The sequence below is a fragment of the Carlito syrichta genome, unplaced genomic scaffold (assembly GCF_000164805.1).
Source record: "Carlito syrichta isolate Samal-C Ts95f unplaced genomic scaffold, Tarsius_syrichta-2.0.1 Scaffold302430, whole genome shotgun sequence".
NCBI lineage: Eukaryota > Metazoa > Chordata > Mammalia > Primates > Tarsiidae > Carlito > Carlito syrichta.
Window position 1 is genome coordinate 400,828 of NW_007246526.1, and position 12,778 is coordinate 413,605.

The following is a 12,778-nucleotide window of genomic DNA, read 5'->3' on the forward strand; positions in this document are numbered from 1 at the left end:
TAGGATGAATTTGAAGCACACCAATACAGATGAAATAATAATAGTAAAAGTGCCTGGGAATTTAAGAAGATATGGCAAATATGTCACACCACGCGGGCTTTGAATTTCACTTTCTAAATCATGTATCAAATTCAAGTATCCTGCTCTAAGTGTGGTCAAACATACAAATATTTGCTTTCTGAGTAATTTGCCCTAATGACTTTGAAGCATTTTTGAGGAACACTGGTGACATTGTTCTGCCCTGGCAGAAAGCATATCCCTTGTCAGATGTCCACAGAGATCCCAACTGTCTACGGGCACATTATTAAGGCATGGTGCTGCCCAGTATTTGTTAACCTTGCCTTCTACTTGACAGAATGTTATATATATAGGTTGTAACATCACCCAAGCTTTTGTGACAAACCTGTCTGGCAGCCACTGTTAGTTAACCATTAGGAGATAGAACTTGTTTAACTTCTGAATTAATGTCCTCTTCTGCAGACCTTCACACCTTTGTTTTTTATTTGCAAGTATCAGATCATTGGCAAAGTTTGGAGTGATCACAAAAAAGAACCTATTCATTAAAAATTCTGTTTTCACAGCTATGATATCTTCCAGGCTGATAATTTAAATCTGTTCAGTCAGAAAATAGGAAATTTCTGACTTCCCAGAATCATCAGGCATTTGTGTTTGTCTTTCTTTTGCCCTTTCTTGTTTGGGCATTTAGCTTCAGCAGTGGGGTCCAGGGATCACTATGTGGTATATTTGGGGCAGCCCTAATCATAGGAATAGGGATATTATATTCAACAGGGAGAAAATTTTTTTATGGGAGAAATAATGGGAAGATTTCCCTGATATGAAGAAAAGAGAAAGGGATAGAAGACCAATGGCTAGTCATTTAGAAAAAGTATCTTCCAAGACTTGTCAGCATGTTACTTTTTTTGGTTCAACTTTCAGTGTTTTTGTTTTTTACTTTTTTGTAAAAGGTGAAAGATTTATATGATCTGAAGAGAAACCAGAGTATGTTTTTTACTTTTTAACAAAGCACTCTAATTTCTTTTCTAGGAAAATTCACTCCAAATGGTGTTACTCTTTTTTTCAAAGACTAAAAAGGGTGTTTATTGCAAATCTGGAAAAGAAATTAAAGATTTGTTGTGTTTAAAGATGTTTGAAATTATTAAATCTATGACTGTTAATGTGAAAAAAGAGAAGTTTAGGCCAGTGTAGACCAGTTAACGATTGATTTTATAAATTGTACCCCTATCTGTGACTGCCTTTCATCCATTTACTTCACAAACATCCAGTACTAGTGTGCATATTTAAGTGTGTGAAGAGGTCGGTGAGAGAGAACAGGCACATCACGCAAAAGCTGATCGCAGTCCCAACCTCGTTCAAATCGATATTAGAACAAATAAAGGGGCTAACAAAGACTTACAGAAGAAAGTGAATTTTAATATCAGCTTTGAAGGAACAATGAACATGGTAGAGGAAAGGCATGCATGCTTGACTGAGGCAGAAGCAAATTCAGAGGCATGGCGGTCAAATGGGTAATGTATTAATGAGACAGAAAGATGCCAGGAAACAATTCGAGCTGTTAAAACACAGCAAAATTATTCATCTAGCACGTAGGGACATCTTCCCAATCTGCAGTGGTTAAATATTCCTTTTCCTTGTGTGAGTACAGTTTCAGATCTCACCTCCAGAATTAAGTGGGGAGACTAGAGATAATTTTTAGGGTTTGCACCCAGTGTTTTCAGTTGCATAATTCTGTATTAAAGATTCTGTTAAATTTTTACATTCTAAAACTCGTAAATCAATTCCAAAGGTTGTGGGGGGAGCACCTCTTTAAACAGCTGCAAAAATCTTGGTTTACATTCTTTTTGTTTGTTTGTTTGTTTATATTCTGAATAAAATATATCCTATATATTCAGGGAGAAGCACTCATTATAAGATTTTGTGGATCACAGACCTTCTCCAGGCTCTAAGAACCTTAGAGAAGACAACAGAAAAGCTAAAGTCACATCCTTCTATATCAGTTTGTAAACACATCATTAAGCATCATAGCTTACTTAATTTCTCCAGCACATGGTTAAAGTATGTGGAACATTTTAAAATAAATCACTGTATTATGATGAACTGTTAGTCTATGTAAAATTATTCAGGCAACATAAAAGGCTTTTCTTGATTTATCTCAGTCAAGAGTCTAACTTGTTATTGATATGAAAGCATTGTATTTATGAATACTTAAAGCTTTAATTTTGAAAATGTTTAGATTATATTTCTTTCTAACAAGAATAGAGAAACGTGTCCCCATCTTATTGTTGTCATGATATTTTTGCTTCAGTCAGTTTTTTTTTAATGGTTTCAAAAATATCTTCACCTATAGCTGGGCAGTTAAAATAATTTCACAGAATACTGATAATGCTCCTCAGGAACTGGTGTGTGGGTATAGGATCTTTATAGTAAGTAACATATTTAAGGCTCACACACTCTGGAATGAAGAGTTATTCAGAACCAGATTGGTAAAAAAGCAGTGTGGGGCCCTCTGGAAAGCAACAACCCAAAAATGTCTTTTTCAGATTTGAGTGTGTAGTTTTGCAAATTCAAATCTGAGAATGGTATTTCATAATGCCATTTTTATTTTTTTTAAATGACAAATTCTTTTTAGTTTTAAAAAATAGTGACAAATTGGAAAGTGAATTCTAGTCCTTCAAATATAGTGTGGTTAATTTCTTTTTTTTTTGAATTGGAGTCTTACTCTGTCGCCCAGACTGGAGTGCAGTGGCCGCTCCCGGCCACCGCAGCCTCGACCTGCTGGGCTCCGGCGATCCTTCCGCCTCAGCCTTCCCAGTAGCCGGAATTACAGGCATGCACTACCACGCCCAGCTGATTTTTTGATTTATTGTAGAGATGAGGTATCACTGCCCAGGCAGGTCTCGAACCCACGGGCTCAGGCAATCCACTCACCTCAGCCTCCCAAAGGTGCGAGATTACAGGCTGAGCCACCGAGCCCGGCTGGTTAATTTCTAAATATATTCTACATCCTGTTTTCCTCAAAAGATTGCTTCCAATTCAATATATTTTTGAATATTTAATATATAACATGTGAATAGATGATATAAAAACCAAACTCTGAACCCTTATTGAGTAACATATATACACATACAAAAAGAGCATACACACACACACACACACACACACACACACACACACATACACACACACATACAAAACAAATAACAAATAAGGAATGATAAGAGTATTATGCATATAATTATATATGTAAATATATACGTAGATATACATATATGTACGTATTACATATGTACATATATATATTTTTAAAGGAAACCCTAATGGGGAGAATAAAGTTTAATCCATAATAATCCATCAGAAAGCCTTGTTTTTTTCATAATTGGCTTCATACACATTTGCTGTGTTCATCTCAGTGGGAAACAATTTCTTTCAAATATCTGTAATATGATTTCAAAGATTGAATGGTGTTGAAAGCCTTCTTGATGATCTTTCTAAAGCTGGGGAAAACATCAAAATATTAGAAGCTAAAAAGAATGATAAATACATAAGAATGTTTGTTCTTTGTTACACAGTCATGAATAATGACAACCTGTACAAAATTTATAAAAACCAAAAATTTTATACCAGTGTCCAATGGATATTGCATGCTAAAAGGCTAACTCATTGTTTTCTGTAGATAACAATGAAAAAGAGAGTATATATGTAAACCAAGTAGATGCCACTTGGTTTAAGTAATAACAGAAATAATTTTTATCTGTTCTGCTGATAAAGCAGAGTCACTAACAGATTTAGTGTTTTGTGTGAATTGAAAGACAGAGTGGAGAGAAATCAAAGGAGTAAAAGGCATTCATTGGATAATGCAAAAATTCTCATATGTAGAGACATTTTGCACAGCAGGAACTTAAGTCCACGTGTAAGGCAGGCTGCTTGCATGGTGAAAAACAAAACAACACCGCCCCCTCCCCTCTCTTGGTTGGCCTCACCCCCCTCACTCCATTGACATGCATAGCTGGCCTGGTAGGTGTAAAAATAGACTGGCAGCGCCTGAACTGGAAATGGTCACTGAATGCAGCCTGCAGTTGCCGGGGTTTTGAGTTCTCTCTGACACCAGCAAACCAGCAGATGGAGAAAACTGGTGAGGGGCGTTTAGGGGAACTGAACAGAGGAGCCCAGGATCATCTTGATGAATTGCCCACATTAGTGTACCCCTGGGAGCCCTGGACAGAGTGCAGAGGGCAAGGACAGGCTTACTGACAGCAGGAACTGTAGAGCTGAGATGGGGAACGCAGCTCTCTGCTCATCTTGCCATGCGGATAAGAGCATAAGAGCACAAGGAAACATGCAGGAATTGGATAAAGCCCCAGACTACTATGGCTGTAACGGTGAAGACGTCAAAGAACCTGGGGTGCGGGTAAGTTTTAGGCCACAAACCAGGGGGAAGCGAGGATGGTGGCATAAGAATCAGCAATAGCCCTCATTGGTCAAGCCTCTAGACTTCCTGGAAGGAAGTTGATAGAATAAAACCAGTGTGATCAAACCACCTGACCACCCTGGTTCAGCGGCATGCTGTTGCTTCTTCTTAATGCCACACAATGCCACTTGTTTGTTTCTTCTCAGTTGTCTCTGACTATGAACTGACAGTTGGGAATGGGCAATGACATTGTCTCTTTAATGTGAAATTTTGTCCAAAAGTGAACATGTATATTATTATATTGTTATAGAGTGACTTTCAGCAATGTTGCAGAGATTCACTTACATTTAGGCTGTCAAGTTCTCTTGCTTATTTATATATTCATGGATAGTTAATTTTTTACTAGGTTCCAGAGCATTTTTTAAAGTATATACTAACTTAGAATCCCAGTTCCAGCCTATAAAGATGTGTTACTTCCAATGCTTGACTAACGTCGATGAAAAGACCTTTAAATATTGTTCTGATAATAATAATAGTTTGTGAGAAGGTTTAAGAATAGAGCAATCACATATTTAAGTTGACTTTCAGATTTTAATAATTCATAGGCATGTTGTGTTCCTTAAAATGGGTACAAAGGCTTATTGTGACTTTGTGTGTGTGTGTGTGTGTGTGTGTGTGTGTGTGTGACCAGGAATCTCTTTCTGAAATATTTTCATATTTGCTGGAGAATAAAGTTTATCTTTGATCTGTCAGATCCAGGAATTTGACCTTATTGTGAGTTATTTATTTCAGTCTGAAACCACGAAACTAGGATATGTAGGATTTCTGAGTAAGAGAAGCAGAGGCGTTTGTACTTGTTATGTGCTTGCCGGGTGGTTCCTGGAGTGAGAACAGAGTCTGAGGCATGGGAGGTGGTGCCCTCGTCTCTGGCTTTTATTCTGAACTGGATGAATTTCATCATTTCTTAGCTTTAAAGTTCTGTCAGACCAGAGTGAAACTGAAACCAAAACTAAGAATTTGTCAATAAACACAACCTGCAGATCAAATATTTGCAGTTTGCAGTGAAGGGGAAGTGAAAAAGAGGACAGTGATTCTGGAATGGAAGTCACCACAGTCAAGGAAGAAACAGAAAGCAATCCCTGGAGAAGGGAGTCACCTGCTTTGACAAGTGCACACATGAGGTTTGTAACCGTGAGCAGTCACATTTGTCCCTCTGGATTATGGTTTATATCACTCACATCCACCGGGAGAGCCACTGCAGTTCTCAGAGTGGTCACTTCTAATGCAGCTTTCTGAACTGGGGGGGGCAAAAAAGGTGAATAGTAACTCTACATGTTTGTGTTGTTGCAGTATAAAAATTTGTTCTCTAAGAACTAATAATCTACTTTAAAAGGTCGTTTCTGTGTCCATTAATATTTGTTATTAATTTAGAATTTAGACAATGCTTTTAAATGTTAGTTAATTTATTCAGTCTTTTAAATTATACAAATATACATTTTTTCACCTTTTAAAGATTATTAAGGAAAATGTAACACATGCAAAGAAATGAGAGGTGCCTTAAGAGTTTAATATATAAAAGTATATGTTGTAGATGTAGAGGACAGAAGTGATGATATCTTGATGAGTTCATAGGTTCTTTTCAATAAAGAAGAACAAGTGTCAATGTGATATTGAGGCCCAAGGATTGTAGGGAAAAAATCATTTAAAACTTAACATTTCAGAAAACGATTCAAAATAAATATTCAGCAGTAATATCATTGCCTTGTTAACATCTTTCTATCTCTATTAACATAGGTATTGACCCTGAAAAACATAAGTTGATTTTTAAAAAGATACAATCTGATGTCTCTGGATTAATTAATATATATATAACCGGTTAGTCATTAAATAAAATCTTCTGCTAAAGATTTTCTAGATTGAAGCATATAATGATTGTTGAGTCAAAGAAAAGATATGGCAAAGGTTGAAATGGACCTATTCTCTACTGCTGAAGTAATATTTTGCTCAGAATTTCTCCACTTTTGTCCATGGGGTCCCCAAAAAGTTAATTTTTAACTTAATGCCAATAATGGTTTAAGCAGAATAGGTGGTTCTAGATAGTTTGGGAAACTCAAGTAATCTATCATCTTTCTATACTTTTAAATGGGTATTATAGGACTGAAGTCACTCACTCCCTAAATCATCTAAATAAATGCATTGCTTCATTATTCACTTCGCAGCATTCATGCTTGTCACAATTAATGTTAAATAATTAAGAGTTTCAAAACATTTATTTATAATATTCTTTGCTTCAGGAGGGAAAACAGAAATAGAGATCTTGGCATTTTTTAGAGTTTGTTGTGTTGTTGAACCAACAGTTTCAAATAAATAAACTTTCCAGTTTTACTCATAGTCAGAATTAAGCTAATGAAAAACACAAATTTAAGATACTAAAACTATTTGATTTCGTGTAAATTAATATTCCTTTATTTTCCATAAGTTTTGTTTAAAGTTTAGAATATTTTGACTTTATTTATATAGATAAGTACAGCAGTAAGAAAAAAAAACAGGAATTGTGTTGGAAATAAGCAAACAATATAATTATTCCTTCAACAATATTATTGTATATCCATATCTGAAATTTCACATATAGGTCTTAAGAAGAATAAAGCAAATTGGTCCAGAATAATTTCCAGCTATGCTGTATGTCTAAATACAGAAATTATACAAAAATAATGATAGAATATGAAACAAAATATTATTTTGACAGTAGAATAAATTTTATTTTAAAGCAAATTTAAAAAGTATAGTGAAAAATCATGAACTATTATGTTATAAACAATTTAAAGTTATAAATATGGAAAAATAATATATTATTTCTATAATGTATGTTCAAATTCCAGAGTGGAGTTCATCAAACTCCTTATGCAAATGACCAAAGAATGAATATAATACACTTGTGTGGGCCACATGGCCTGTGTTGTAGTTGCTTATCTCTGATAATTATAGAACAAAAGTAGCCATAGAAACAGTTAAACAAATGGGCCTGACTCTATTCCAGTAATTACTAAATTTTCCTATTACTAAATTTTCAGTTTCTAAATTGTTCAATTACTAAACTACCAGCTAATAATTTCAGTTACTATTTTTTAATTTGTAAATAAATAAATTAAAGCAAGTTATTATTTATTTGACTTACTAAGTATATAAAACATAAGAATATTCCAGTCTTGGAAGACTTCATTTTGACTGATGAGCATTCCTGGGCATGCTATAAATTGTTCCAATTATTTGGAAAACAATTTGGAAATACATTACAAAATTTGGTTATGATATTTATTTTTCACTTTGTCAATGCAATAAGGACTCTAGTCACAGCGAGGTATTTGTGTGGAGGAAAAAGAATAGACAAACCTCCTGAACACCTCCAACACCAGATAATTGGGCTGGACAGGATCCTGGTCTATCAATGGTGGATATCCCCAAACCTATCCCTCACTCACTCAAACCCTCAAGGGCTGGAGAGAACTCTGATACCCAGAGAACTTATTCCTAATCCACTGAGAAAATGTCTGCCTTCCTAATGAAAATGTAAGACTCACAAGCATATGTTAGGATTTTCCTCTGAAATAAGGTTGCTTCTTATATTAATCCTAAAAGGACTCAAAGATCTGTTAGTATCACAGTTGGCTTGGCAACTAAAAAAGAGGAACCTTGAAGGGCAGGAGAGAGTCGAGAACAAAATTCAGCTGTTCTAAAATTTTTATTCAATTCTGGTAGCGCTTCTAAATTTTAAGTCACAGGGGGGAAAACTGCATCATCTCTCATTTTCCATTTTCATTTATGCAGATGACTGGTAGATATAGTCCAAGTTCAAGTGTGAAAGAAGCAGCTCTCAGAGATGCTTATAGACTTTGCCTGGATCCTAGGGTACCTTTGTCTGGGACATGAGTTAGTAAGGTTTTGCAGGGTCCAAGTAGGCTCCAGAGAGAGGGATTCTTGACCATGCTTTGCTAAAGTGAAATTTCAAGCAGTATCAGAAATATATTTTTATTTTATGTTCTGCTTTGGCTTGTACTTTATTACATCATATATAAAGTTGCATTTTGGTCCGAGTATGCTCTATATTTTTCTGGCATTGAGATTATGTGTTTTTATTGTAGTTCTTTTATCATAACAAATTAATTTGCTTTGTCCCAAGAGCAAAACCATAAATGTGATGCGTCATCACAGACATTACTTAGGTTATCTATCCAAGCTGATTTTCATATTATCACATCCTTCTCTTTTTATCAGTTTATGCTCAGAGATTTTTATTTTATTGCTTTGTTTATTTCAAGATTTTTTTCCCCAATTGTAGTAGAGAATTTTAAGTTCTTTGTATCAGCTTTTTCATTATTTTATAAATGTTCTTATTACTTTAGACCATGAGTAGTGAATACTGGTGTTATTATGAAAACAACTCTGTTCTTCTTTGTTAGCTTACTCAAAAGATAATGTCAATCAGCAAATACTTATTGAGCTAGATATAGTTTTAAATGCTAGCCATATAAAAGTGATGCTAGAGTTCTTGTCATGGGGAGACAGGCTTTCAATATCTATGGAGGGATGAGGAAGCATGCTGCCTAGCCGAGCAAGGAATGTGTTGGGCCTGTTTAAGAGACAGGACAGCGTGATTGAAACACAGTGAACAAAGAAGAGAATGATGGCAATGAGATATGAGAGATCATTAGGGGCCTACTTGACAAAAATGTGTTCTTTCTGAATGCAGTGGGTCTTTGGAAAGGATTTTGGATTCTGTTTGAAGTATAGCTGGAAGCCTCTGGAGGGTTCTAGACAGGGAAATGGTAGGACTTCATTTATGCTTCCAAAAGATCTATCTTTTCCTCTCCCTTTTCTTTCTCTCTTTGATGGAAGCTAAATTGTGAGTAAAGCAAAAGAAGAAGAAGGAGGACCAATGTAACTGGTCTCAGGGTGGAGGCGACCAGTTGATGGAGGATTGGATTAGGGTGCTAACAATAGAAGTGAGAAGTGATCTGATTCAGGATGTATTTTATTTGTATTGAATGGTTTAGGAGGGTATAAAAGAAAAAGATGGGGTTTTTGGCTTGAGCAACTGGGTATGAAATAGTACTATTTACAATTATGTGGGGATGAAGAGAGAGAGAGAGAGTGACAGCAAGAGTGAGAGTGATATGGAGAGAGAGAGAGAGTGAAAGGATTCCTTATCTACAAAGCATATTAGTATGTCAAGAGAGTTAAACTTTTCCTTAGTTTTAAACTCTAAAGGGGTCAAAAGAAGAGACTTTAAAAGATATGCTGAGTATTATCTTCTGTAATAGCTTTATAAAAGATAAGGACTTTTTTTCACATAGTTTTGATATTAACTCTAATGAAAGTCAAAAGTCTAGCAAAAATCATTCTGGTGAGATGATGTTGGGTGGCATAAGGAGTGGTTCTATGGGCTTTTGACTTCACTGCAGGAAAGAATTTCAGAGCAAGTCCCTGAGAGTTGAAGTATAGTTTATTATAGAGAGGAAAACACATTCAAGAAAGAACGTGGGTGCCTTAAAGGAAAGGACACATGTTTGCCTTTAACAAGAAGCATTATATAATGTCTACGGTGATGATTAAGCAAAACTATTTCATAAGCCAAGAGTGGAGGCCTGTCAGTCTTTGATCATGAGTTTTGGTTACTATTTCATAACCTTTTAAGGTCACCAGGACTTTCTAAATAATGAGAGTTACTGCCTAACTAGATTTGAACTTTTCTTAGGACATCATGCCTTTGCTCTTTGGGTAACTCTTTATTCTTTTTGTGATTGATTGCGCTGGTAATTCCACATTTCAACTTGCAAGGTGGTCAGGTCTGATATGTCTGACTGGTGGGATGAAAGTTGTGTGTACTGGTAAGAAAGACACGGGAACACTTAACTATCCTGTTCCTCACTTATCTAAATTAGACTTTACTAAGAACATTTGCCTAACTACATCTAAACTATGTGTTATGCTAACTATGCCTGTCTGAAAAGCATTCCAAAAAATGTGAAATGAGATAGAGATAGTTATGTAACTTTTGGATGATTTATTTAAAGATAAAGATTAAAAGAAGAGAAGACATAGCTTTTGTTCATTAGGAACTTACAATTTAGTTTTAGATACAGGACTTACTCACATGGAATCAATTAATTGTAAACAGTAGTAGGCAATTATGTGGCAACAGGAGTGATGAAAGTATTTGCTGCATGATACCCAAGAAGGTGAGGACCAGTGCAGGCCCCAGTGCTCAGAGAATCCCTTGTGGACAGGGCCAATCGTCAGGTGATGTGGCAGAACAGCTGTACTAGTTGTTTACAGCTTGATATGTTTTCATAAAGGTTAATTAAATAGCTACTACTATGAGCCCACCAAGCTGTCTCTTCTGAGCCTAGCTGGGCCCCATTCTCATGATTGCCCAGCCTACTCCTGTCCCCCAAATAAGCAAACAGAGGAATAGGGACTTTCAGGACTTTACCGTGCTGCAGCTGGTGTCCATGGTAATTGATTGGTGCCTGAGTTGAGCTGTTACATATTTTGAATAACTTCTGCCAGTAAAGAAGGTAGAACCTGAAGTAGATCTTGGAAACAGAATACAATCTGGGTTCCTGCTGGGAAGAAAGTACACTTTTCCTTTCAGTATGAATTGATTTAGCCAGGCACTTATTCATCTTGGGCCTACCAAGATGAATAAGATGACTAAGGCAATCTTGGCTTGAAGGCGTGTAATCCAGGGATGGGCAAAGTAAGAATTTCAGTATTGTGCTGCAGTGTGGTGATAAAGCACAGGGTATTATACAGTACTTCAGAATGACAACTCAGTCTCGAGCTACAGAAAAAGTCAAGTCTTGAAGCATTCTGAGGAGATCCCGCACTCAATTTGGACTCGTCAGAATGATGTGGAAGCAGTGTAAAATCTCATATGTATTATAAGTGCTACATTACTTGGTTTCTATTGCACATGTATAGAACTCAAAACATGTGGGTAAAAAGCATGGGATCAGTTGTTGAGTGCTTTATAATCCAAGATTTAGAATTTGAAGTACATACTGGTGAAAAAGGCTGTTTTAGGAGAGTCAGATTGTGATTTGCATATCATAAGACTTGTCTTTGAAGTGCCTAACAAAGCGCCTACCAGCTAATAGGTGGTGCTCCTTAGCTATTTGCAGAAAAGATTACAGAATCATTGACCAGGGAAATCACCCAAGGTAACAAATATAGTTGTGGGCATTTTTCAAATGCCTATAACATGCTCCCAGATGAAACCGGAGGGTGTCAAAATAGAAAAGGTGATAGAGGCACAAAAACACTTCCAAAAACATTTAAAGAAGTTGGCAACTAAGAAGTTTCATTATAACTTTCTGCTTTAAAAAGGAATATACTCTTACTGCAATTGCACACATTACTGGTTGTCTTAGTTCACTTGTGTTACTGTAAAGGAATACCTGAGGCTAGGTAGTTTATAACAAAAAACTGTTCTGCAGGCTGTACGAGAAGCATGGTGCTGGCATCTGCTTCTGGTGAGGGTTTCAGGCTGTTTCCACTCATTATGGAAGGGGAAGGGAAGCTGGCATGTGCAGAATTTGGGGCTCTTTTTAATGACCACCACAGGGAAACTCTCAGGGGAACTAATAAACAAGAACTCACTCATGACAATTAAGATGGCACCAAGCCATTCATGAAGGATCTTCCCCCATGATCCAAACACTTCCCATTAGACCCACGTCTAACCTTGGGGACCAAATTTCAACATGAAGTTTGGAGGGACAAATGTCCAAACTACAGCACTGGCATAAAGTATTAATTGTATAACATATTTACTATAGAAAATAATAGATTTTTTTCTTAAATTGTTATTCATTCTCTATATCAAGTTGTACATAAAATAGAATGGTTGCAATGTAAAGAAATTTGGTGAAGGATTACATTGTAATAAGAAAATAATTTAATATAAATAATCAATATCAAATAGATTTCTATTATATTTTTCTTATACTGGGAATAAGAATATTCTTTTCAACTGTATTTTGGTTCCTTCCCACATAGACATCTGCTGTACCTCTTACTCATTTGTAGTTGCTGTTTTGGATTTTTTTGTCCCTTTAGTTAAAATTTATTATGTCACAGGGAATGTCCAGTTGTTTTCTGATTCCTTTATTTTCATTGAAGAGTTTCCTTTTGATATTTTGGGCATATTATATCACATTTGAGTGTCAAAATTTTAGGTGTTTGACTTTTCAAAGCTTACCTGTCATTTTTTTGTGGGTTTATGTGACTATGGTAAATTGTTTTGTACCTTTCTTATTTGCTTGCAAGAAGTAAAAACGTTGCAAAGTT

The 12,778-nt window shown here is 35.8% G+C and overlaps 1 protein-coding gene across 1 annotated transcript in view; it reads left to right on the forward strand.

Moving 5' to 3' along the window:
* Positions 1-4,059: 4,059 nt before the first annotated feature.
* LOC103258979 (ankyrin-2-like) overlaps positions 4,060-12,778 on the forward strand; it is a gene marked incomplete at its 3' end in the record, with an annotated part of 156,273 nt that continues 147,554 nt past the window's right edge. Inside the window, exon 1 of the mRNA XM_021711646.1 lies at positions 4,060-4,426. Coding sequence (XP_021567321.1) covers positions 4,292-4,426 — 135 coding nt within the window. The remainder of the gene's footprint in view (positions 4,427-12,778) is intronic.